Here is a 24,083-nt window from a genome sequence, read left to right as displayed (position 1 = left end):
GTACATATATGTGCATGTCTGTACCATATACATACATTTACTGCGCAGTTACTATGTGCCAGGCACCACACTTAATGCTTTCAGGATCACATAGCTCATAAGTCACCATGCACAATTCAGACCTAGGTCTGGTCAGCTGTTAACACTGCTGCCAAGAGGCAGGCCTTAATGTCGGTGAGTGCTTTCCAAGTTGCTTCATATACATCATCTCTAATCCTTAAAACAACCCAACCTTATAGACAGGGCATCTATTTTACAAATGAGAAAACCAAAGCTCTGAAATGTAAAGGTATTTGTCCAGTGGTATCTAGCTCTTAAGTAGCAAAGTCAGGATTTACACTTGGGTCTGGCTACCTTCAAAGCTTGTGTTCTTCCACATGAAATGATACCAATGGCGACAGAATTGCAATTAGCTGAAGAGTTTGTTTCACTGTGTTAGAAAAGTGTTAAGAGCACACAGCTCAGCACTGGGTACAGAGGCAGACGACTTCCAGGCTTGGAGCACAGCATTCTGGCAACAAGGCCTTGGCTTTACCAAGCTGGAGGGACAGAGAAGGCTGGCTCCTGAACTAACAAAGGTCTTGTCTACCCAGTCAAGCTATTCCAGAGCTTTAAAAGAATAATGAAATAAACACCTGCAATGCTCTGGCCCTCCTGAGACTAGGAAGATCACAGAACATTCCCCCAAAGGTTGCCTTGTTTGATTCCTTTAGTAATGCCTCTGATTGCAGTTCAAGACCTACCTCAAAAAAGCATCAAAGCAAGGAAAAGACAGAAGTAGAGGATGTATGTACTTTAAAATGCACATGAGAAAGTCAAGGACTTGTGTGCCTTAAGTGGGGGTGGGGGGGAGAAAAGGTTTGCTACATTTTATTTTCTAAAAATAAAAGGCTGCTTTTAAGCTAGTTAGACCCTTGTGTAGCACATGGAGGGCCCCTCTCTCCTTGTACAGCAAAGCAGCCAGCCCTAGTAATGATTTAGGGGAGATTAACAAATATGTCAATGTCTATTTTCTGCTTAATTTAAAAGCGGCGTCTATAAAGATTTTTGACTTCTGAACCCTGTTCTCCTGAAAGAAAGAAGGTAAGAATGAGGAGGGGGATAAAGAGTGATTATCCTATCATTGATCGTTTGTCAGGAGCATTTCTTATTCACTGGACTATTGTAAAAAGCTAAGCTCTCGATCAATCCTGTAAGCTCCCTGTACAATTAAATATCTTGGAATGGTTTTTCTTTCTTTTCTAGCCAGATTGCAGGGCCTCAGGGTTTTTAAGAAAGCAAGTCGTTGTGTGCGTGTGTGAGTGTGTTTAAGAATATGCTACAGGGAGGAAAGTCATTCTTTTCTAGAATCCTACTTTAGGGAAAGGCTGAAACGGGAGAAGAAAGGTAGGTTACTCTCATCTCTTTCTTCCCAAAATAAAAAGTCCCCATGAAATCCTAAAAATCCACCATAAGGTTGGATAACTATAAGAGTTAAAAAATATTTCAATGTAAAGAACTAAATACAGAAGAGTACTACTAGTCTGTACTATTCTGATCCAATAAGAAGAGCTAACGCTACTGAGATGTTACTATGTGCTAGAATTGTTTAAGTACTTTTCATCTCATTTAATCCTTGCAAATACCCTAAAAGATGGCTACCTTACAGATGAAGAAATGGAGGCACAAAAAAGTGAAGTAACTTGCCCAAGGCTGCAAAGCTAGGAAACCATGGAGCTGGGATTCAGGCTTAGATAGTAGTCTGGCTTCAGAGCCCATGCTCTTTTTAAATTTAGTTTTTATTTTTAAAATTTCCCCCAAAGCAGGTGCACAGTTCCTGGAAGTATCGCAATACCAGATCGACGAGTGGGGTGGATGGATCAAGCTTCTATTCCATCTCCTAATTCCAAAAATCCATTTAATATATTGTCCTCGGATAGAGGACATATCAGATATTAAACTGATAAGAACAGATACTATACTTGATCTTAGCCAAAAGGCTGAGAAGCGATATAGAGCCAATGCCCTTAAAATGAAACAAGTTAAATTGACCCACAAGTGCCCACAGGGCAGCAGCCTGTCAGGTGTTCCTGGGGCCAGGACATAATGAAAAGTCACATCTCTCCTCCATGGGGTCAAAGCTGAAGAGAAGCTTCTGAGGAGAGAGCTGATTTCTGCAGCAGGAGGTGTTTTTTTACCCAGCCATGACACTGAAGGAGGGCAGGAGGAGGTGAGCCTTACCCTATGGACGAGCAGATCACATCCTATGGTGTAGGATTTGGGGGGAGGGGTGAGACTTTCAAAGCTTAGAATGAAAATCAGACTGGTAGGCTGAAAATTCTCTGCTCAGCTAAAGGCACTAGGTGACCTTGCAGAAATCTCTTTTCTGTGCTCAGTTTCTCGTTTATGTAACAACAACCCTAAGCTGGCAAAAAAGGAAAATGTTTTATAAAAGAATGTGATATTAAAGTGTTTTTTTCAGTTTTTAGTTATACTAAGAAGCTTTATGTAAATTTAAACCCAATTTCAACTTTTATGGGCCCTTCTTCCTCTCCTAAGAAAGCAATTTGCTTTGATTGGTTAAATACTTATGAAACTAAAGAAAAGGACTAGACCACCCTCCCTCACTCAGCTCCAGAATATCTCAGATATAAGAACACACACCCGTACCTCAACCTTGAGACTGAAAAATCAGCATAAAAAAGACTGGAATCTTATTAAGATTCAGAAGTACAAACATAAGTAGCTGTTTAAAAGATCTGTGTAATCACATTTTCAATGTTGAAAGAAATTTCTCTATAAAGATAGTAAGATAGGGTGGAAAAAAAAAAAAAAAACCTTGCAAAACTACTTCTGTATCCATCACAGGTGTGCCTTTCTTTACACAAAAGCATTCTTGAAAAACTGCGTAAATCAGATCCTGTTTTAAATGCCTTAAGGGAGCTATTTAGAAGGAACCCTGCAGTGAATCCTTTGGTAAAGCAAATAATCCTTTTGTAATGGGAATAATTTCTCCCAATGTATCTAGTTTTTTTAAAATCCCATTTTCATATATCTGCTTTTCTTCAAAGGGGGCCATACCTATCTAAATACAGCTGCATTTGCATATTGATTTTAACAGCTATCCTCTCAGGGATGTTTAACCCTAGGTTCCTTGCAATGGTGTTAGTGCTCTGCTGTTCATATTTTTAAAAATCATTATAGTAAACCCAGAGATTTCCAAATAGGAATAAAAGAATCTATTATTCCCCCTGCAGCCCTGTCCCCCATGCCCCCCATGCAAACAGTCCACACAAAAGAGTCAGGAAGCCGCACAGAATTCTCTGAATTCTCGTGGCAGTAAGTCTCAAAGTCTTTACAGTTTTCCTCTCCTTTGTTGCTCCCCTGAATCTACCAGGGACAGGGCTCTGGGTCAGCTAGGACCAGGTGGGAACAGTGCCTCTCAGACATATTCTGACAACAGCCTGCAGGCAGGCAGAAGCTTAGGTTCAGTCCAACAAAATGCCAGCCTGGTCTCTCTGCCTGACAGAACTGTGAATCACTGTTTCCTAGGAAGAGGCAAGCCCAAGTGCTTTTATAAATACAATCAGATTAATAGATCAGATCAAAACAACTCCTTCTCCTTCCCAGAAAATGCTGTCACTATTGAACCAAATTGCATCAAACCAAAATGCTCCTGAATCAGTGTGATGAAGTGGGTTGTAAGCGGCTAACTAAGGGAAGAGGCACCATGCCATAATCTCTCCTCGTGGGCCTGCCTACCAGAGACCAGTGCTTGAAGGGCCACGGTGCCAGTGAGGACGCTCCATGTATACCACAGATGACAGGGCAAGAGGCCACATCCCAGGCACTGGTATCAGAACTTCTTTCCTTTTCAACTTTCCAGGTAAGGATGCTGCTTTCTGACCCACACAAGCAATTCCAGCTCTTTTCAGCTTACAACATCTTGAAGATGGACACAAGAGATGGAAAAGCACACACAGCTCAGATACTTCGATCACTCCTGCCAGAAGACCAGCTTAACCCCTGAATCCCCTTAACCCAAGGAAGTGTCCTTTTCTTGTCATCTGGCTGCTAAAAGAGAAGGCTTGGGGGGAAGGCATTCTGGAAGATGTCTACAGACATCTGCAAGCCCTAATACTCCCTCTGCACCTGGGGTGCCCTGGGCAGAAGGTATGCTGGTGGAAGGGCCAGGGGCAGGCCAGCTGCAGTGCTCAGCTAGAGTGGCCTCTGCCTGTGTCAGACCGGCACTCTCAGGGCGTGCTGTGTGGGCACCACCAAGGTGCTGCCTGGCAGGCTGCCCGGGAACAGGGCCACATTCAAAATGTGAGTCTGGAGCAGGATAAAGTTTCACTAAGTGGCTCCTTTGCCTAGAGACTATTTGTGTTGAGGGAGAGGGCAGTGGGGAACATATGACTGCTTCACACTTGGACTGTCTCTCTCAATTGATTTGTAAGGGTAAGGATCCAGGAGAAAATCTTAGGTTCCGGTGTCAAGAGGCCAGGCTAGGAAGACCATCCTATCCCACACCACTCCCTGGTCCTAGCTCTCTGAGGAGGTAGAAGGATGTCAGAGAGACACAAAGAGGCCATGGAGGCTGGGGCTCTATTTCCAGAGAAGGAAGCGAATTTCCATAAGGCAACCAGGCTGGTAGTATAGTTGTCCTTCCTGCATGGACTCTACCAAGCCTGTTCTGAGACTCCAGACTATGGTATTTGGGTTTATATCACATTTCTTTCTCTCTTTACCTCCACCGGGAACCAAGGTATGCACTATTTTCATACGCTATGATAATCACAGAACTACAAACCAGTAATTCACCACCTTCTACCCAAAGTATATAAAATGATGAAAGGTAAATTTTTAAAAATAAAAAATATGAAACAAAGTTAGCTGTTCAGAAATTAAATATTACTCATTATCCTTAGAGAATAAATAGTAATTATGTTTTTGAACACAGTCAAATCAGTTGTGCTCTAAGTGATCTGACAGTGTGCTCCCCAGTGCAGAGGCCAATCTGGGAAGAGTTTGGGAACATAAGGTAACATCCACCTCTACAGGCTTTCTCCTAAATCAGATTTTTCTCAGTGGAATTGGCTTTAGATAACAAAGGGAAAGAATTCCTGTTTAATTTTGATCAGGCTCAGTATTCAGCTGAGGAAATCCTGAGAAATGCAGAACAGAGAGAACCAGAATTCCATTCTGGGTGCTGATATACGTTTATTTTGTATCTTGGATGATTTATTGAAGTCTTCTTTTTGCCTTAATCTCTCAATCTGAAAAATAAGGTCATTTGCACCCACTTTGTGTGAAAGTATTTTGTCAGTTTTTGATTCTAGGCATAGAGAAAAGAGCCAAAAGCCTACGTGAACCCAAAAGGAGTGGAGTTCATGGCATGTTCTGTTACATCTTTGCTGGCCTGTGACCTCACAAATACACCTGGGTATGTATGATCTCCCTGAAAAACTTAAATCGCTTAAGGGACAAGACCACTTTTTCTACTTCTTTCGTATTTCCTTTCCTATACCACTTGTTACAAAAGTAGACCTATGCCACAGAGATAGCAAACATGGCTGTCTCCTTCTTCTGATAATTAAGGCAGGAAATGATGCCAAACCCTATGTTTGAAAAATGCTTCACAGATTCAAAGTGAATGCACATTCATCTGATCTTCACAATGGCTAGGTTGGGGCATTATCCCCACTTTCTAGATGAAAAAACTAATGTTCAGAGAAGTGAAACAATTTACCTACAAGCAACCTGAGGCTTATACATGACTATTTTTATTCTAGACCTACTCTCATGTTCCTGACCTGCCCTGGGCCAGAGCTGCTTCACATTTAGCAGACTAAGGATTCTTTCTCCAATGCCATTTTGGTCAAGGTTAAATAAATATGGTTTTCTTCAATGCAGAGAGGAAATTGATAATGAGATGATTTGTAACAAATGATTAAATGGCCATCACTTGGAAATCTCCTCCCTCTCCCCTTCCTGTATTTCAAAAGTTAAAAGGTGCTGGGTGAAGGTGGGAGCGATATCACTTTCCTTCAAGAGAAAGAAGCTTTGGCCCCACACCCCTCACCATCCGGTTGCTCTGCAAACAGATGTCAGAGAGGATCCCTCTTCCTACCACCCAGTTACTCTGAAGGGATGATAACAGCCATTGGGGGGTTAAAAAGAGGCAGTGAACCCCCAGTTAATGAGTAGGAATTCAGCAGGCAGTGTAAGATAAATGGAGCTCTCTCTGCTTCTGCTAGAGTCAGCATGAACTGCGGCCCTGCGGCTTGTTTGTGGCAAATGGAGTGCGCGAAATATCAAAGGGCAGTGATCCAGAAGAAGACCGACTTTGACAAATTTTAAATTGGCCAGAAAGAAAACCAGCAAAAAAGAAAAAAGAAAAAAAAAAAAAAAAGAAGAAGAAAAAAGAAAAAAAAAAAAGAGAGAGAGAAAATTATGCAATTCACTGTGTCCTGCAATTGTGGCATTGCTGCCTTTGTACAGAATTAGTGGTAAAAACAGCAGAACGACTGCCTGATGCTGGGAGCAATTATGAGCCATCTAAGTGAGATGCTTATCAGTGGCTGAAGCTTTTAGAGCTCTCACTATATACAGTTGTGAGGAACTTGCTCTTGAGCTGCAGTTACTTTAATTAAAGTGTATGGGGTTGGTCAGAAGTAATTATCCTGTTTGGAGAAGAGACAGAAAAAAACCACCTCAACAATTCTGGGTGGCAATAGATTTTAGAAACAGCTTTGCCAATTCTTGTTGTATGTGTGCACTTCCCATAAAGGGATCAGGCTGAGATGGGTTAGACTTATTGGTGGTTGTTACCTAATGGCAAACAATGGGAGGCACACAGGGTTTATTATAACCCAAGTCACCGTGTCTGGCAGGCAACCTGGCTTAGGGCTCCAAACTGCCAGGATGTGAGGTCTTCTAGAGTGCAGGCAAACACTCAGAAGTTTTTGTGTCTCTAGATAGTGAGCATATAAAGCGTCCACAAATGGTACTTTATTAATTAAATTACTATTTGAAACATAAATGAACTAGCACCTCTCCTTTTTATGCCTTCCATTCACGGAGTTTCATTACCTTTTAAAGACAATCACTCTATTCCTAGAAAAACAAAACCAAAACAAACTAACAAAAGGACTCCTAGCAATTATCTTCACTAACCTAGTGAGGGGCTTGATGGGAGGTCTAGGCAGATAATCAGTGCTTTAGAAGAACCTGAAATGCATTTCAGTCTCTGGACTTGACACAGGGCTCCCACAGTTTAGTCCTATGTGCAAGCTGCAGCCCTTCCAAAGCTCCAAAAACAAATGAGCAACAGAGTAGTGCGCACAAATGTTCCCAGGGCTGTGCGTAGTCTTTACTTGTGTTTCTCTAGCTCGAGATGGCCCTGGAACTCCACCTGGGTAGGTCTCCAGCTTCTCTGTCCCATGACATCGACTCACATTCCTCAGAAATGTCCAAAGAGACAACCAGAAACGGAACTCTTAAGACTTCTGAGGACTTTTAAGCATATTCTCTGCCTGATTAGCCTGCCCCCCAATAGCAACTTCCAGCTAATTGTTCTTTACGAGGATATCATCCACAAGGCCAGAAAGATGGACTGTGTGAATTATAAGAAAATATCAGAAGAAAACTTGGGTGACTTTTTGCTTTTTTAGGTCCTACTTTCCCTCCTATTACATACACTATTTGATTCTACCAGGGCTCTTACCATATAGAGGACAGTAAATAAAGATTATCATGAATTTGATCAAATGCTTCAGTGCCTCCTCCCCTGGCCTATGAATGCACTCATTACAAATCAGCTGAATGGCTCATTGATTTGCCAGGAGGACAAGCAGACATACCCAATCGTTCAGCCAAGCGAATGTAGACTGGGTCCACCCGACGCATGGTTTTCACCAGATCTTTTCTGCGGAATTTGATTTCTACTGTCCCTTCTGGCTCCAGAACTGATCCCCTGGATCAGAGAGAAAGAAAACAAAACAGAAATAGAGGCACTTTAAAGGAAGGAGACAACTGAACGAGGCTGGTTATGATTTGCAGACCAGGAAATAGCTTCATTATGGTTTTGGCCACCCATGGCTCACAGGAGTAACCCCAGGGAGAGGCAGGCATCAAAAAGTGTCTAAGTGGGCTGTGAGAAAGGCCTGGCAAAAAGCAATTAAAATAATTCTCATTACCACACCAGTCTACTTCCATCTCAAAAGAGGAATATAGATTCCACCATCTACAGCCGATAAGGGTAGCAGGAATCACATTATTTTCCAGGAGGGGGAAGAAGAAAAAAAAAAGATGATGTAGGCACCGTGGCAGGGGATCAGCCTCCAGCACTTAGGCTGTGCGATGAGAGGTCGATGCTGATCGGTCCCACGCACAGCTGTTAGTCTGCTGGCAGGATGACACACTGGGCTGGGCCAAGCAGGAAAGAAAACATTCTACTGCTATGGAGAGGTCTCAGGGTTATTACTAGTGCATACTAATTTTGTTCTATTACTAGGAACGTTACCCTATACAACTTAAAAAAAAAAAAGCTTTTCAATTGAAAAAAATTACAGCTACTACTTAGTACATACATGGCACTGTTCCAAGTGCTTACACATGAATCTTCACAGCAGTCCTATACCCAGTCTACACCCTCTATGAGGGAAGTTACTATTATCTCCCATTTTACAGATGAGGAAACTAAGGTACAGGGCGTTAAGAGACTTGTCCGAGCCTAACAAGTGACAGAGCTGCATCTGAAACCCGGTGGTCTTGCTCCACAGTCTGCAGAGGAACTGTCTGTGATCTGGTATCAGATCAGGGGCTAGATTTGGATTTAAAAATAATAGGGGCGCCTGGGTGGCGCAGTCGGTTAAGCGTCCGACTTCAGCCAGGTCACGATCTCGCGGTCCGTGAGTTCGAGCCCCGCGTCGGGCTCTGGGCTGATGGCTCAGAGCCTGGAGCCTGTTTCCGATTCTGTGTCTCCCTCTCTCTCTGCCCCTCCCCCGTTCATGCTCTGTCTCTCTCTGTCCCAAAAATAAATAAACGTTGAAAAAAAATAAATAAATAAATAAATAAAAAATAAATCCCTGGGTGTAGACTGCTAGCTGAGTGATTTGATAAAACTACTGGATTCTCCCAAGCAGCATTTGAAGCAGGAGGCTAAAATTTTTGCAGAAACAGAGAAGCAGGTATTCAAGTAAAATGATCAGATGCAGGAAGTGGCATGGAAAATGTCAAAGAAATACAATGTGAAATTTCCCTATTTTGGAAAGGGCTGAAAACTGATTGTGAAAGGAAGCTGGATGTGGTCTGTTTTACTTAAGTAGTTTCAAGGACCACCTCTTGACAAAGGTCTGGGACTTTTTCTCTTGCAGTCCTTTGGATGCTGTAAACACTGTTCTCCAAGTGTCCTAGAGTGCCAGAGTGCGACACTGGACTCTGAGGGAGCAGCTTCGGTTTGGAATCACAGAAGGCAGGTGCTATGGTACACCTCAGTGACGACCAGCTTGTTCCACAGACAAGCAGTTCAGGAGGAGTAAAACTGCTTCAAGTTGCTTGCCAGTCAGTTAAGGCTTCAGAACTCCAGACTAACACTTTAGTCCTTCTACACCAACTTGCTTTCAGTTCCATCTGCCCCATATCTAAGAAAGAGACAGTAATAGGCCTATCTGAAACACAAACAGAGGAGACAATCTCTCTGAGTCTGGGGATATGTGGGATAGAGGACTTCTTGGTAAAAGAATCTGGGGTGGGGGACCACACTGGGAAAGCCTGACCCCCACCTCCCTTTCTTTCTCATCCCAGCAGACACTATTTAGGAAATCTATTTTTCTGACCTTGTAACCCTCTGTAAATAGAGATTCAAATAAAGTTCTCTGGTTATAATGTTCTCCAGGAGGAAACCAACAGCTAGAGGACCTTCAGAGGCAGTGAATGGAAAAAAAGAAGAAATGCTACCTGCTTTCTCGGTCAGCGTACATCTCCATGTGCCGGGGGTTGATGGTGGGGTCAATCACAACCCAGGAGCCACCCCGGAGCTCAGCTTGAGGAGGAATGTAAACCAGCACAGGCTGGGAGCACTCCCGTAAGCTATCCACGATGTAAGCACCAAACTTCAGCACCTGGTCGTACATATCTATAGAGGAGACAAATCAGAAATTATGAAACAATGCTTCCAAACATCGTTCACATCATGGTATACACAGAAAACAATGTTTATATCGTGAGCTGTGCCTCCATGAGGAGGCTGCTCAGATCAGAGGTGACAGGTCTGGGGGTTCAGCCACCCTAGGTCCTGTCTGGCCACCCTGAAAATTGAAAGGATGGGGATTTCCACCTGTAATGCTATTCAAGACTCTACAGGATCTTCAAAAACACAAGAGAAGTGCACTGTCTTTCATAAGACAGTGTGCAAGCCCTATGGATTGCATATCCATTTTATAGCCTTTCTGAATTGCCAGATTCTGGTTTCATTATACTAATTCACACTTGCTCTACAGACACTGAGTATTTTTCATGTCAATATGTGATCTCTCTCACTACATTAAGTTTTCTGAAGGAAGGAACTATTCAAGCTCTTTTCAAGTCTCCTCATGATACTTAGAATATGATAAGCTCTTAAAAGGTATAGCTAATGGAAATGGAGCCTTCAAAATTTTTATCTTCAAAATGGCATCTTTCCTCTTGGTATCCCCAGTGTCTTGTCCAGTGCCTGGAACATAGTGCTCAGAGTAAGTATCTGCTGAATGAATGGGTGAGCACATACGCACTTTGGAAAGAACATAACGAGAAAGAAAAACAAGTTAATTCTTTAACAGTTCCATTTTTACCAGGGCATCAATATGAGAAAACATTTTAAATGCATACGTATTTACTGGAAACATCACACAGCCACATAAAAAGAAGAGCTACCTCTTCATTTTGCTAAAGAGTACACATTGTAATCCCCCACAAGGCTAGGAGCAACCTGAAGAAAAGGCACCCTGGTGCATAAATAGAGTCCTTGGAAAGTAGGATCAGTTATTATTTATTTCCCAACAATTTATGGACTTCTTCCCATTTCCCAGCTCACTGAAGTCTGTGCATGTCTAAAGTCTTAGGTTTATGATTCCAGATGTTTAATGACACTTCAGCGGAACCTCAATGGATCCTTTCTAAACACCAAATAACAGGTTCAACTGAGTTCAAACTTTCCTATCAAAGCAAGGATCTCAATTTGGAATAAATCAATTCTGGAAATCCAGAGCAAAAAAGCATTTTTCAGAAAGTTAAGAGCAAATCCAAATAGAAATTGCTTTCATTGTAGTTACTGGCAAATTAAACTGCCACCTTCTCCAAAGTAAAAATGGCTCTCTCTATACAAACCATCAGTGAGCACAGTTAACTGCAAAGTATATCCCTCTCTCCATTGCCCAACCTGGCTGCTCTGTGAAGACTTCAGAAACTCCAGAAATTTAGAAGTTGCTCTGGGAAAAACTCCCTACCCTATGAGGAATGTGTATGGTCATATACTCTGTATATATGATCAGAGCAAAGACATTTATCCCTTTGGGAGGAACGCAAAGACCAAAAAAATTTACTGCTAATTACACAACTGCTGTATGAAGAGCAGGGAATAAAGGACTTTAAGCGCTTTACGCTAATTCTGTGGTTATGAAAATAATTGCTCAGTTCAAATTATTTTAACTAAATTAATTCTTTAGTGGATATTTCAACCAGTGCTACATAATAAAATAATTGTGTAATTAGCAGTGCATTTTTCAGTGCTGCCAAGAGTACAGTCTCAGCCTCAGAACAAGTAACAGAAAGGAGTAGCCCTCAGTGGTGTCATGCACAGAGAAGAAATGGAAGACATGGATAGAAGGAGAAAGTAAAACAATAGAAAAAAAGCACACAAAAGAAAGAGGAAAAAGTAAGTTAGAAGTAAACGAAGACAGTGTCCAGCCTTCTCACTCACTTCTGTTTCTTAAAGATACACCCACATCAAAATCTGTCTGTACTATCTATGATTAACAGACCCAGCCCCTTGAAAGGACTTTATTTAAAATGCACGCCCATTTATTTAATTTTTTAAACTCAAGTTCATATGGGATGCCTGGGTGGCTCAGTCGATTGAGCATCTGACTTTGGCTCAGGTCATGATCTCACAGTTCGTGAGTTTGAGCCCCGCACTGGGCTCTGTGCTGACAGCTTGGAACCTGGAGCCTGCTTTGGATTCTGCCCCTTCCGTGCTCACACTCTGTCTCTGTCTCTGTCTCTCTCTCAAAAATAAAACATAATTTAAAAAAACATTTAAAAAGATACCCTCAAGTTCATATATGCAAGTAGTTTGGGATGAAGCGGAGTGTGCATGTTTTACTTTCTGAAATGAACTTTAGTCCCTCTTTTTCATCATCATGGCTAGTTTACTGAATATCAGGCAGCATGATTTCATACACACACACAAATGAATCACTTAATTATCAGAAAACCATGTTCTTCTAACCCAAGTTATAGATGAGTAAACTGAGGCTTAGTTAAATAAGTGAATAAGTGGCAGAGTATGAGACTCGAACCCAGATCTTTTTGATTCTTGAAGTCCACTTTCTGTGACCTCATTCTTACTGGAAGGAAAGAGCGGGAGGCCAAGGCTGCTTTCCAGCATCTGATACAATGATTGAGTAAAATAAAAACCAGAAAAGAGACTGAAATAAAATGACTGAATATTTTTAAATTTTGCCTGGACTTTTTGTATGTTCATAAAAGTAAGAAATTGTATTGATGACACTACACAGCTATGTGAAGGGCTTGGATCTGACTGCCAAGCAATTACCTTCAGGCCCCATGACTGGGAGTAGAAAAGGGGCCCCAGGCTTCATTAAAGCTGACAGGCTCAGGACCAAAAACAATGTCTCCATCTAACCTGGAACACCAACAAACCCACAATCCAACCATCAGAACACCCAAAAAACAACAAAAGGCTATTAAAATATAAACTGACACACACAAAACAAACTCTACAAACAACACGCTCGCACTGAATCACAGCAGCCCCAAACCGTACATTCTGAAGGGCACGCTGAAGCGTGTGGCCATAGTCTGATACATATTTGTATGAAATCTCTTCCTACTTGAGACAGAGCAAAAGCATAGCCAAGTGTAGCAGGGGAGAGTGTATTCCCAAGGCTTTAGGTGAGAAATCAGTCTAGGGAATTGTAAAGCTATGCATATGCTGACTGTCAATTCTCAGGCCATGGGAAAAGCAACTAAGAATGGACAATACTGATAGGTTCTTCAGTGGAGAGGCGGGGGCTTGGTACTTTCTAAGCATTGTGAGCAAAGCACATCTGCATACAATCACAGAGCCTTTCTGGTGCTTTCTCAGCAACCAAGCACCAACCCTGCCCGGGGCCTTCATTGTTATACAACATGGATAAACTGTGGCAGCCACATGTACCAAACAAGGGAGCAGGGTGGTAGGGTGTTTCCACAGTGCCCCATACTCTTGAAACTGGAACAGATCTTATTGGCTTGGGGCGAGATTATCTGTTAGAAGCTGAAGGTAAACATTAGGCATACACAAGCTGCATACACATAATGTCAGTTCATTATGGCCAGCTGACACAGTCTTTCAACATCCAAGTAATCAGAGACTTTAAAATAGACTTTCATTCCGGTTAAAGTTTTCAATAAATGTTTTTTTATTGTTATTTATAACCTGTCCCAGGAAAAAATAATAAGTATAACATGAAAAGCCAACTGAGAGTGACCCTGTAGCACCAGCAGTGAGGCAGCTTAATATCACTGGGATTTGCATCCTATCAAGCTATTCATGCTGAGGCTGGGACCCTGGTGCTAATTTCTAGTAAATTTCACGCTTGATGTCTCCCTGTTGTGGGTCATTGCCGGTTCGCCTAAATAAACTGCTTCCAAATGGCTCTTCCATCTAAATATTCAGCCAGTTTTTATAATTTAATTTTGCATTATGCTGAATAGCCTTCCGGCCAGATAGAACTCATTGGAAAAAAAGCACCAATACCATCTTGACATACTTTTATTTATTTATTTATATTTTTACTGCTCGAATTAGACCTCCTAGGCTGACTAGTAAAGAGTTTTTTTTTCTCTCCACTAATGTCAATTTTCAGCATAGCAAGAGCTGTCTCTAATCTTTTCCTACTCATTACACACAATTTTGGAGTCATTTTACCCACAGTGCAGTCGGCTCCTGGCTGTGTGTTTGTGTGCACTGAGGGATGGCATAATTGTTTATTTTCCCTCCCTGCATAATCCCCAGCCAGTATTGAAACCAAAACTGCAAACATCTCCCCAAGGGATATGGAATGACTCTCAGCTTAGGTCCCTTTACATGAGATAATATGTAGAAAACATCCTGACTTGTATGTAAATATGGAAGGCAATGTTCTTCCCCTTCCTACATTTACACTGATCTCTATCTTCCCCAAAGCTTATTTATCTTAAGTGATAATGGATACAGCAGCACCAAAACTCTGAAGACAGAAAGGGCCCTGGCCTGTATCAGGCCAGTAACTCATTTTTGACCAGAGGCAGGGGGGAGAGGCGGATGGGGGAAGTTATTGTTTAATGGGTACAGAATTTGTGTCAAGGATAATGAAAAGGTTTGGGGTATATTTAGTGCTGATTGTCACATAACATGTGAATATATTTAATGCCACTGAATAGTACACTTACAGATGGTTAAAATGATAAACATTATGTTATATGTACTTTCCTGCAATATGAAAAAAAATAACTCTATCTGACCACTTGAAGTTTCTTATCACAGTGACCAAGGACAACTTCAAAGCAGAAGACAGGCAGGTGGCTAAGAACTTTCTCAGGAACCTACACAGTCTATTCCAGGGGATGTTCTGGTAGACTTGGTTTGGTCCTAGGCTCTAAACTCAGCCAACTGTGCTGGAGGAAGTCAGACAGATCTGTGTTCCTCTCCCAGCTCTGTCATTCTTCAGCTAAATGATCTTGGGAAACTTACTTAACCTAAGTCTCAATTTATGTAAAAGGCAGATAAATACTACAGCCTACCCCTCAGAAGTGCTTGTTGTGATGATTATGTAAGACAGTGCACATAAAATGGTTAGCACGGTTTCTGGCAAGAGGAGCTCAATGACTCCTAATTGTTGTTGCTTTTATTGTTACAGGGCTGGCAGCCAACCTGGGCCTGAGCCACATGCAGTAGAACTGAAGCTTTTCCTACAAGCAGCAAGCTGTTGAACTCTGAACTCCTTAGGACAAAAGAGCCAGGCTGACTTACTCCTAAGGAAGGTCAGGAAGAGTGAATTCTCAGTGGCCCACGGGAAGAGAGATAACTAAGGAGTACCGGCATTGCATTCTCTCCTCTAAGTCTTAATGCAAATTGTATAGCCAAGAAATGTGGGATAAAGTGAAGCTGGATGCTAAATAAACCTCATATAAAGGAATGAAAGGAGTCTCAGGCTCCTCCCCCAGAGAAAAACACTTCAGCATAGTATCATACTCTTTTGAACACTGTAGTATTTTGTTTATACTTTGTGGCTTTATCATTTTGCCTCAGACATTTTTCTCGACTCCTTGAGGCAGTGTCTCTTTCTGACTCAGTTTTGTTTTCTCGGAAGCAGCTAGCATAGTTCCTTGCACGTAGGAACTCAATAACAATGTCCAGGATTGACTTGTTGAACCTACACTTTCAGTATCTCACGGCATTTCCACTGATTTATTATCTTTGTCACAAAATTCACCTGAGAGTCTATCAAAGTATAAAAACATTAATTTGAATGTATAGTCCAAGTCTCCCCCAAGAAAAGTGCAAAATGTGGTAGATTTCCAGCAAATATGGGCAAAGGGAAACTTTACAACTGAAAAAAAAGAAAAGAAAAACCACACTAGTCTTTTACACTTTGCCAGGGAAGCCTGGCTGTACAGCGCTTTTCCTAGCCAGGTGAAGGGAAAGTTGTTGGCACAAAGCTCTAATCTCTCTCTCCATACACAGCTGATAACCTATAAAAGGGCTAACTTCCTCAGGTTTTTCCTCCTTCAGAGCCAAAGATGCTCCTGTGCTAAGCTATTTCTGGGTTCATTCTTTCGCATTTGATATGTCCGTATCTCTGACCACTCTACTCCAGCATTGCCAACCCCTCCCTCCTTCCATTCCCCTCACTCATTCTACTGCTACAGACCCAGACGTCTCCCCCCATGAATGAAGTTACACTCATCAGTGTACTCATCCCCTCCTGGTATGTAGTCTCTGGCCTCAGCATGGCCATGAATCTCTGGCCGCTGGAGAGACAGCTTCGCTGCTCTACGAGGTAGAAGGTGTTACCTTTGGCTCTCCTGAACAATCCACAGTAGCTGTGCACAGGGAGGATTCTCAGTAAATGGTGATACTAGCTGCTGAGATCACTAAGCAATTCCCATAGCACAGAACAGAGCCTGTATAATAATGTTCTAATATGCTGGAGCCATAGGCCCAGGGCTGTTGTTGGAAAAGAATGAAATACACCACAAATTACCACAAAGAACAGCCTCTGGTACAGAATTTGTTCGTTTTCTTCTGGTGAAGGCTAATTTCAGTATCTACCCTGGTCATTATAGAGTGTTAGAGCATAACATCAACAAAAAGTGCTCAGAAAAGAGGGACAGAGACTAGCACAATCACATTTCCCCAGGACCATCAGAACAGTCATCATTCATCCGGGAAAGCTAAATCCACAACAGCAGCCCGTCTAGAGAACACTAGTAGACGGTTCTGAAATTTTGTATGGAATTGTAAAACATCCAGAATTTTCCCACTCAAGCTGCAACTCAGAAGATATATTTCAGAGGAAGTATGATCCCTCAAAAGCCTAGGGTGATAGTTGTCAGGAAACCCATTGGCTCTGCCCATTATAAACCCTCCTCTGTGCTGTGAGGTTCTGGGGAATCAGTTTATGCCCCTCCAGCCCAGAGCCAAGCCAATCACCTTTCATCCCACCGGAGAAGCCTCTCCAGTTGGCAAAGACCATCAGAGGCAGCCCTTCACGGTTGAAGTCCTTGATAGCCTGATAGGTCTTAAACGCAGAATCTGGAAACCAAACCTGGCCAGCCTGCTGGATTATCTATTGGGGAAAGTCAAAGACGAAGACACAATTAACAATGGAGCTTGAGGGGAAGTCTCTCCAAGGTGAACAAAGTTTTACTGGTTTACTTTAAAAACTCAACCAAACCAAACACACAAAAACTGTTGTTCATCAAGAGGATCATCTTTTGGGGTTCCTGGGTAGCTCAGCTGGTTAAGTGTCTGACTCTTGATTTCAGCTTGGGTCATGATCTTACAATTTTCGTGGGTTTGAGCTCCACATCAGGCTCTGTGTTGACAGTGTGGAGCCTGCTTGGTATTCTCTTGCTACCTCTCTCTCTGTCCCTCCCCCAATCACATGATCGCTCTCTCACTCTCTCTCAAAATAAATAAATAAAACTCAAAAAAAAAAAAAAAAAAAAAAGGATCATCTTTGAAGTAAAAAAGAAGAAAGGATCCTGGATCTTTGACTTTGTCAAATTCTCCTCTTTTTAATTCCTGAGTACACTACCACTCCCAGTCGGAAGAAGGAAACTTTACTGCTTCTAATGGATGAATGCAGTCTTGGGAATCCTCATTCTAGGTTTCCAGAAAGCAACTGTACATGGCTCAACTACACCAGTCCTCAAAGCAAGCTAACAGTACATAGTCTACACTCCTCTCACTTCTGTGCTTAGTACAGCTTTCTCCATACTGGAGTTGATCAGCAAACATTTGACGTGACACTGCTGAGTAACCTCGTCCCTAGTTTCCCCCACCCTCATTTTCTGGATCTTATCAGGATGTAATCTACCCTTTAAAAAAAGTAGATGGGTGGCAGTGTTCACCTCTGGCGTTAGGGCAGACTTCTTATCCATGTGTGTGTTCAGAGAATCTGGGACCAAAGAGCCCTCAGCTGCAATGAATCTAGACTGTTTTCTAGCATCAACAAGACCATTGTAAAGGCCCAAGTAATTTTTCAGGTAGATTGCAATCCATTTAGAGTCATCTTAAAAGTGAGCACGTGATGGTCTGAAATTACTCAAGGATGCTGACTACCATTCCCTCCCAAATTGGTGGTGTGCAATGCCCCCGATATATCCACAGGCTCTGCAGAAGGGAAATCCAGCTCCAAGCACAGTAGCACAGGGTACTTGAGGTCACCTACCTTGGCTTCAGAATCCAGGTTTGCAGGGTCGGCTGGGATACTTAGTTCCACTGTTCGGGTTTCTACAGCAACTACTCCTACAGGTATTCCTCCTAGCCTGATAAAAAATGACCCAAATAAGAATCTGATATATGTAAACAGTACAGCTAGTCATTTATTTTCCAGCCCCACATCACAACATCACGGTGGGGGCACTGGAGACTGCAAATACAGAGAACAGAGGGAAATCTGACGCTTCTAGGGGTGAAATGTGAGACTGGATTTGATAAATACTATACATTTTTATAAATCCAGGGGAGCCTCCCCTCAGAATCACTTCTATTCTCCACATGATAAATTCAAACCAAGGGTTGTACTAGGGGAGCCTCAGGAGTTACACTCAACAGTCTAGATGTGTGTGTGCGCATATATGCACACATGCACACACCTATCTCTGTGGATGCCAAATGAAATTTCTCAGATCACTCTAGAGCATTGCTTTGGTGAAGACAGAGAGAAAAGGTCTGAAAGGTAGGAGGCACCCGAGAATTTAAGCTGGCGTTGCTGGAATAGAGCTGTCATTTCTATGGAGTACTAATACTGTGGTTCTGGATAAGATTATTTGAGAGTATAGTCGGTCTTACACTGAGTATATGAATGGGAAATGTGTAGGTGTTTATGGAGATGATGAAAAGCAGTGCCAAGGGTGCAGAGGTGGTTAAATAAGCCCTTAGCTTTCTATTTCACTGGAAGAGAGCAGGGGAACAGGGATAGCCTGCAGTAGTAATCTTGGTGAAATAGGTGATCTATATTAAAAGTATACATTTAATCTCCAACATATGTTAATTTTAAAAAACTCTCCAGGAAAAGGCTCTGCATCTATGCTCCATGATACCCTCCTAACTTGGTCCTCAGAAAGATTTCCTGATAAAAATCAGGAAGAAAGAGAAGAGGGGGATGGTGGTTGCTGTAAGGTACAGCGTGAGTGCTTACTCTGGAAAATGTGATTCAGGCTGCACTTTCTCAGCTGCGTTCCTTGGGGCTAGGGCTGGGATGGGTTATAGTCTCTCATTCCCCACAGCATCTCCATAACAAACTTTTCCATGAAGGATAGTCTTACACTGGCTACTGGAAATGGATTCTTGTCATCACAAGAGGCCTGACAGGGGCCTGAGTGGGGACCACCCACCCCCTTGTCACTTGCCTGCATTGAATCAGAATCAAAAGCCCTCTAGACAACCAGACAACGAGCAGGAGGTACACAGGAGGGTTTAGAAATATTTCTGTTCACAATGATTAACAATCCAACTGGAAACTTGTAATTGCAAAAGCCACCCTAAATCGGTAACTTATAACTTATATATTAGGGCCCATGTGACCTAATAAAGAACATCTTTATCCGAGTATTACAGTTATTTATTGAACTTGAAAACAGCTCAGAACAACTTCTGTTTTCTATTATACTTCATATAAATTTTATCAGGCTAGCACATGAAGATGCTACATCTTGTTTTATAGTGTGTCCCTGGACAAGGTGCCATGGAATAATAAAAGACAATTTACAGCCAATAGCACACATATTCCAAACATACATACCAAAGATGAGTTTTGGCAGCACTTACAGTAACAATCCCAGAAGAATACATTTATATTTATTTCTTGAAATACCATTGCTTTTGAAAGAAGCTAGCTCCATTTGTGTTTTATATACTTGTGAGCATGTGTATGTGTTTGGAGTAAGAAGCCCAGAACTCATCAGATGGAAAGAAAGGAAGAAGTCAGAGTGGGTGTTGCAATAAACAATGGCAGAGCTAACTAAAGCCAAGCTTGACTGATCTTGCTCACAGAACAATCCTTATTCTTCCAATCATAAGTGTAAAGCATTTTCCTGTTTCTCATGGGAGGATCTTAAAGACCTAAACAAAGGTTTCACTTTCTGAGGCTTAAAATCTGTCATGATTTTTACAGACAAAAAACTGAAGCAGAATAGGTAACAGACAAATTTTCAAAAAAGTTGGTCTGTGATATAAGGACCCTCCATAACAAACCAATAGACTCTGGTAGGAGGGTTCTATCTCCAGTGTACCCCCACTCCCCCATGGAATTTTACCAGGCACAAAGAATAGTTCTCACTGGGACCCGGAGGCCCGTGGTGAGGTAGAAGACCTGAGACGTGAGAGAAAATGGGAGCTAGCCCTTGTGAGTTTCAGTCTGGGCTAACTCCAGGCCTGACTCTTATTCAGAGTCACAGTGGAAGACCCTGTCTGTTGGATCTGCCATCTGATGGTTCCTTGTCATTGGCAGCATAAGACGTGCTGACCTGCTGTACAGAGAGAACCATGAAGCCTAGAATTATTTTCAAGGCTAGAATCTAAATCTCAACCCAATGTGGCATGTTTGAGAATCTTGAGCAGGTGCCACTTTTCACCAAGATAAGGAAAACTGATTGCCCCCGAGAGGAAGGTGAGTTCCAGATGTGGGTCCCTGGGGCAGCATGTCTCCGCAGTGCAGAACGAGATTAGGATCAGCCTTGGCAGGTGCTCGTTATAGCGAGCGCTACAGATAATTTCGTGCAGGGCTTGCTGTTGAGTGAAGCACTTCTTAGAGGGGGTATTAAAATTTAATAGAAACTTCAATTGCCCATTTGAAAAATATAGGTAGTCCAGCAATCTATCCCAGTTTATTTTACTAATTCCTATTTCAGGCAAACTTTTTTATTTTATTTATTTTATTTTTTTGCAATTCAAATCTGATGATAAACCAATATAGTACGTTTGTTACTTAAATAATCTCACTGCCAGGAAGGGACTTCTTCTAGGTTACATAGATCTTTTGGGTTACATGGAAAGGTAGATGAGTCTGATTCATTTGTCACCTGCCTCTGAAAGAAAATGGTCTTTGGGGAAGGGGAAGGTCATTGGTGGGCTATGGCTATTGTATTTGGGCTTTACAGCCCTCAGAGAGCTTTTCTTTCAGCATTATAAAAAGGAAGTGTCAAAACCAGACTTCAGATTAAACGCATCATTGGAGTGACACAGTAAATGACTACTGGGAACCAGCACTTCAGTTTTGCTGCCTTGGTTGGGCATGACTATAATCCAATATTCTTCGGAAGTTTAGACAAAGAGAGCATTATTGGTAAAACAAAACAAAACAAACCTATATAGCTATGGCCCTTTCCTCTTGGTTTTAGTTGGGAGGAAGAAGAGCTTCCAAAACAAAAGGGCTCTTACCTGGCTCTGCCAACCACCACAGTCTGTGCCCAGGGTTGCATGATTTCAGAGAAAGATCCATAGTCAAAGAATCCACTCAACCACTGACCTTTCTGGGCTACAGAAGGGAAAGAAAGAGAACAAAGGGAGAATAAAGATCATCAATCCACTGAAAATGCACTGGAACTGGCAAATTTAAGGTTGGATTTGGGGGATTATTTTGGGAGTTTGTTGTTGTTTTTAACCATATTATAATAGATGCACGCATCAGGCAGCTGAATGTTCATCTGCCTTCAGACATCATCTCCTATTTCATTTGCTAGTCTGCATAAAAAGAATCATTTATCAGCAAAAGCATCATTTATTGTTAAACGATGGGGTTCAGCTAGCAGAGTTTGCATGCTTTTAAATAAATAACTTGGCTTTTTTCAAAACACCACAAACATTTGTCAAAAGGCAGCCAAGTCATTAAAGTGTTTTCAAAATGTCTATTTCTATTTTAAAACTTAGCTTACAATTTTGTTTGATTCCACTGACGTTTTTGTAATGGAAAGCTGAAGACAGCCAATGATAAGTATTAATGATCAGATGAGGACCCAAATGTGGGGAAAGGAAAAGGGGAATGGCTTCTTTGCTAGAAAAGCAGCAAGATACATGATACATCCCCTTTACTTACAGCTGACAAACTATAATCTTTCTCTAAGGAAGGGCCATGCCCACATACTCTTGACACGTAGCAAAAATGTAACGGTTAAGATGCATACACTTAATGTCATTAACCACCCTTGCACATAGAATTTCCTTACTGGCAAGACACGTAACTTTTGACATCTCAGGTTAAGAAAAAAACTTTTGTTCCACAGGTATCCATGTTTGACCAAGGCCCCATAAAAGCTTCTGCAAATAACGGTTTTCTAGCTTGCCCCTCAGCTCACGGTTTCTCAGTGATCCTTCTAATTTGAACATGGCCCTCCGCCCCCTAAAAACCCAAGTCCAAAACCAATTAAAAGTGGAGATCCGAGCAAGCTAACCTCTGCTGACTTAAACAGGATGGAGAGTGTTTTATCAAGACTAAATTTGTAATTACTGTGTTCTACATTCCTTGCCTCTATGGCCCCAGTGTAAAATGTGATCATCCATTTCAAAATTATCTCTCTATCGTGAGCCCAAAGCCGATCGTTTAGATTCTGGTCTCGTGTTGGGCGTCAGTTTGAAGAATATCACAGCACTATCTCCTCTAATAAATGACTTTAACTTTTCACCTAGAAGATATCTGCTTTAACTTATCACAGGGAATCATCTGCTTTCTTTAACGCTTCCACTAAATTAAAATCTGAAGTCACTCGATTTGGGAGCGAGTGTTAGCTGCACATAGACAGCAGGATGAATTACTAGGGAGACGATGAAAAAATATTATCCAAAAAACAGAAAACTTAGTTTATCACAAATTTCATTTTATTCTGTGGATTTCATTAATAATGGCCAGGATAATGCCCACCTACATACACACACATCTGTCCACCCCATGAAAGAGGGCTCAAATTTTGATGAAGTTTCTAAATCAAACTTCTAAGTGTATCAGGATACTGAAATTTTAACTTTGTATGCTTGGATCATTTTATGATTCTTACTTCAATAATAATGATTTGGAACTATAAAATTCATCAAAATGGAAAGACTTTCTTTTTTAAAAAATTTCCCACCTTGTATTTTGACTAGGGGGGGGGTGTCATTGGTGGGCCATGGCTGGTGTAGGTGGACTTCACTTCACCCCCACCCCGAAACCTTAAAGAGCAGGTTGTGTTCAGTTCAGATGTAGAACTTATAAGTCAACTAAGATGCCCCTCCCCACCCCTGCCCTGCCACCACCCTCATGATTCCCAGGAGAAGACTCACTGACTCTTGTTCTGAATTCCCCCAGAAAAGTTCTGGATTTTAAGGCTGACAAGATCTTAGGTTCATAGTTCTTATCATAATCATGGTACACATATGAGAGGTAGGGAGATTACTATGGTGATTTTTTCTGGCTATGTAGGAAAAACAATTTCATTTTATGAAAAGTAAGAAAAGGTACTGAAGACAACAGGTAAAAATTGAAATTGAAATTCCTCTGGTGATTTTTCTATACTATCTATAGTTGGACTGCAGATTAAGTTCCAATTCCTAAGTAATAGCTGTGTGACTTTGCACAAATCACTTAACTTCTCTGAGCTTTTAAAGTGGTGATCTTTTTTTTTTTTTTTTTTTTTATCTCTGAGAAGTAGAAAGCCTAAAGAAGATAATGTATATGAAAGTGCTTTGCAGTCCCACCTAGCTCACAGTGGGTACCCACAGAGGTTTAGTAAGTCTTCCTTACACAGACCTCTTCTTTTCTTTCAACAAAATCAAAATGACTCTTAAATTTAATGAATTATCTTCTGCATTCCATTCTTCTTTTAGATAATAAGGCTTTCTTTGAAATAGTTGCCATAAACATGCAAAGAAGAACACTTTCTCAAATAACCTGAAAAACACAGATTCAAAATGTAGTAGGGGGATTTGGGGCCTCACAAAAGAACCACCTGAGAAGTAAGGTTTGTTAAAGCAGCCTAACGAACTGGCAAGTGAGAATGTACATTCACCTTACATGGAGACACCACTGTTTTTCTGGTTTTTTGTTTTGAAGATAGGTAAAATCAGCCACAAGACAGGGATATATGAGATAAACATGGAG

At 41.6% G+C, this 24,083-nt stretch overlaps 1 protein-coding gene and 1 non-coding gene across 14 annotated transcripts in view; both read right to left on the bottom strand.

The window, feature by feature from the left end:
* ACACA (acetyl-CoA carboxylase alpha) overlaps positions 1 to 24,083 on the bottom strand; it is a 281,044-nt gene that overhangs the window by 16,968 nt on the left and 239,993 nt on the right. For all 13 annotated transcript variants that reach the window (XM_047831855.1, XM_047831859.1, XM_047831864.1 and 10 more), the window contains 5 exons: positions 21,392 to 21,488; positions 18,180 to 18,276; positions 16,937 to 17,072; positions 9,940 to 10,117; positions 7,842 to 7,954 (listed from right to left, as the gene is read on the bottom strand). In XM_047831855.1, coding sequence (XP_047687811.1) covers positions 7,842 to 7,954; positions 9,940 to 10,117; positions 16,937 to 17,072; positions 18,180 to 18,276; positions 21,392 to 21,488 — 621 coding nt within the window. The remainder of the gene's footprint in view (positions 1 to 7,841; positions 7,955 to 9,939; positions 10,118 to 16,936; positions 17,073 to 18,179; positions 18,277 to 21,391; positions 21,489 to 24,083) is intronic.
* On the bottom strand, positions 1,801 to 1,991 carry LOC125152275 (U2 spliceosomal RNA). Its single transcript, XR_007147130.1, has one exon. It is a non-coding gene; the product is annotated as a U2 spliceosomal RNA (small nuclear RNA).

The sequence above is a fragment of the Prionailurus viverrinus genome, chromosome E1 (genome assembly GCF_022837055.1).
Source record: "Prionailurus viverrinus isolate Anna chromosome E1, UM_Priviv_1.0, whole genome shotgun sequence".
Lineage (NCBI taxonomy): Eukaryota > Metazoa > Chordata > Mammalia > Carnivora > Felidae > Prionailurus > Prionailurus viverrinus.
Note: the sequence above shows the minus strand (reverse complement) of the source record. Positions and strands in the feature narration are given on the sequence as shown.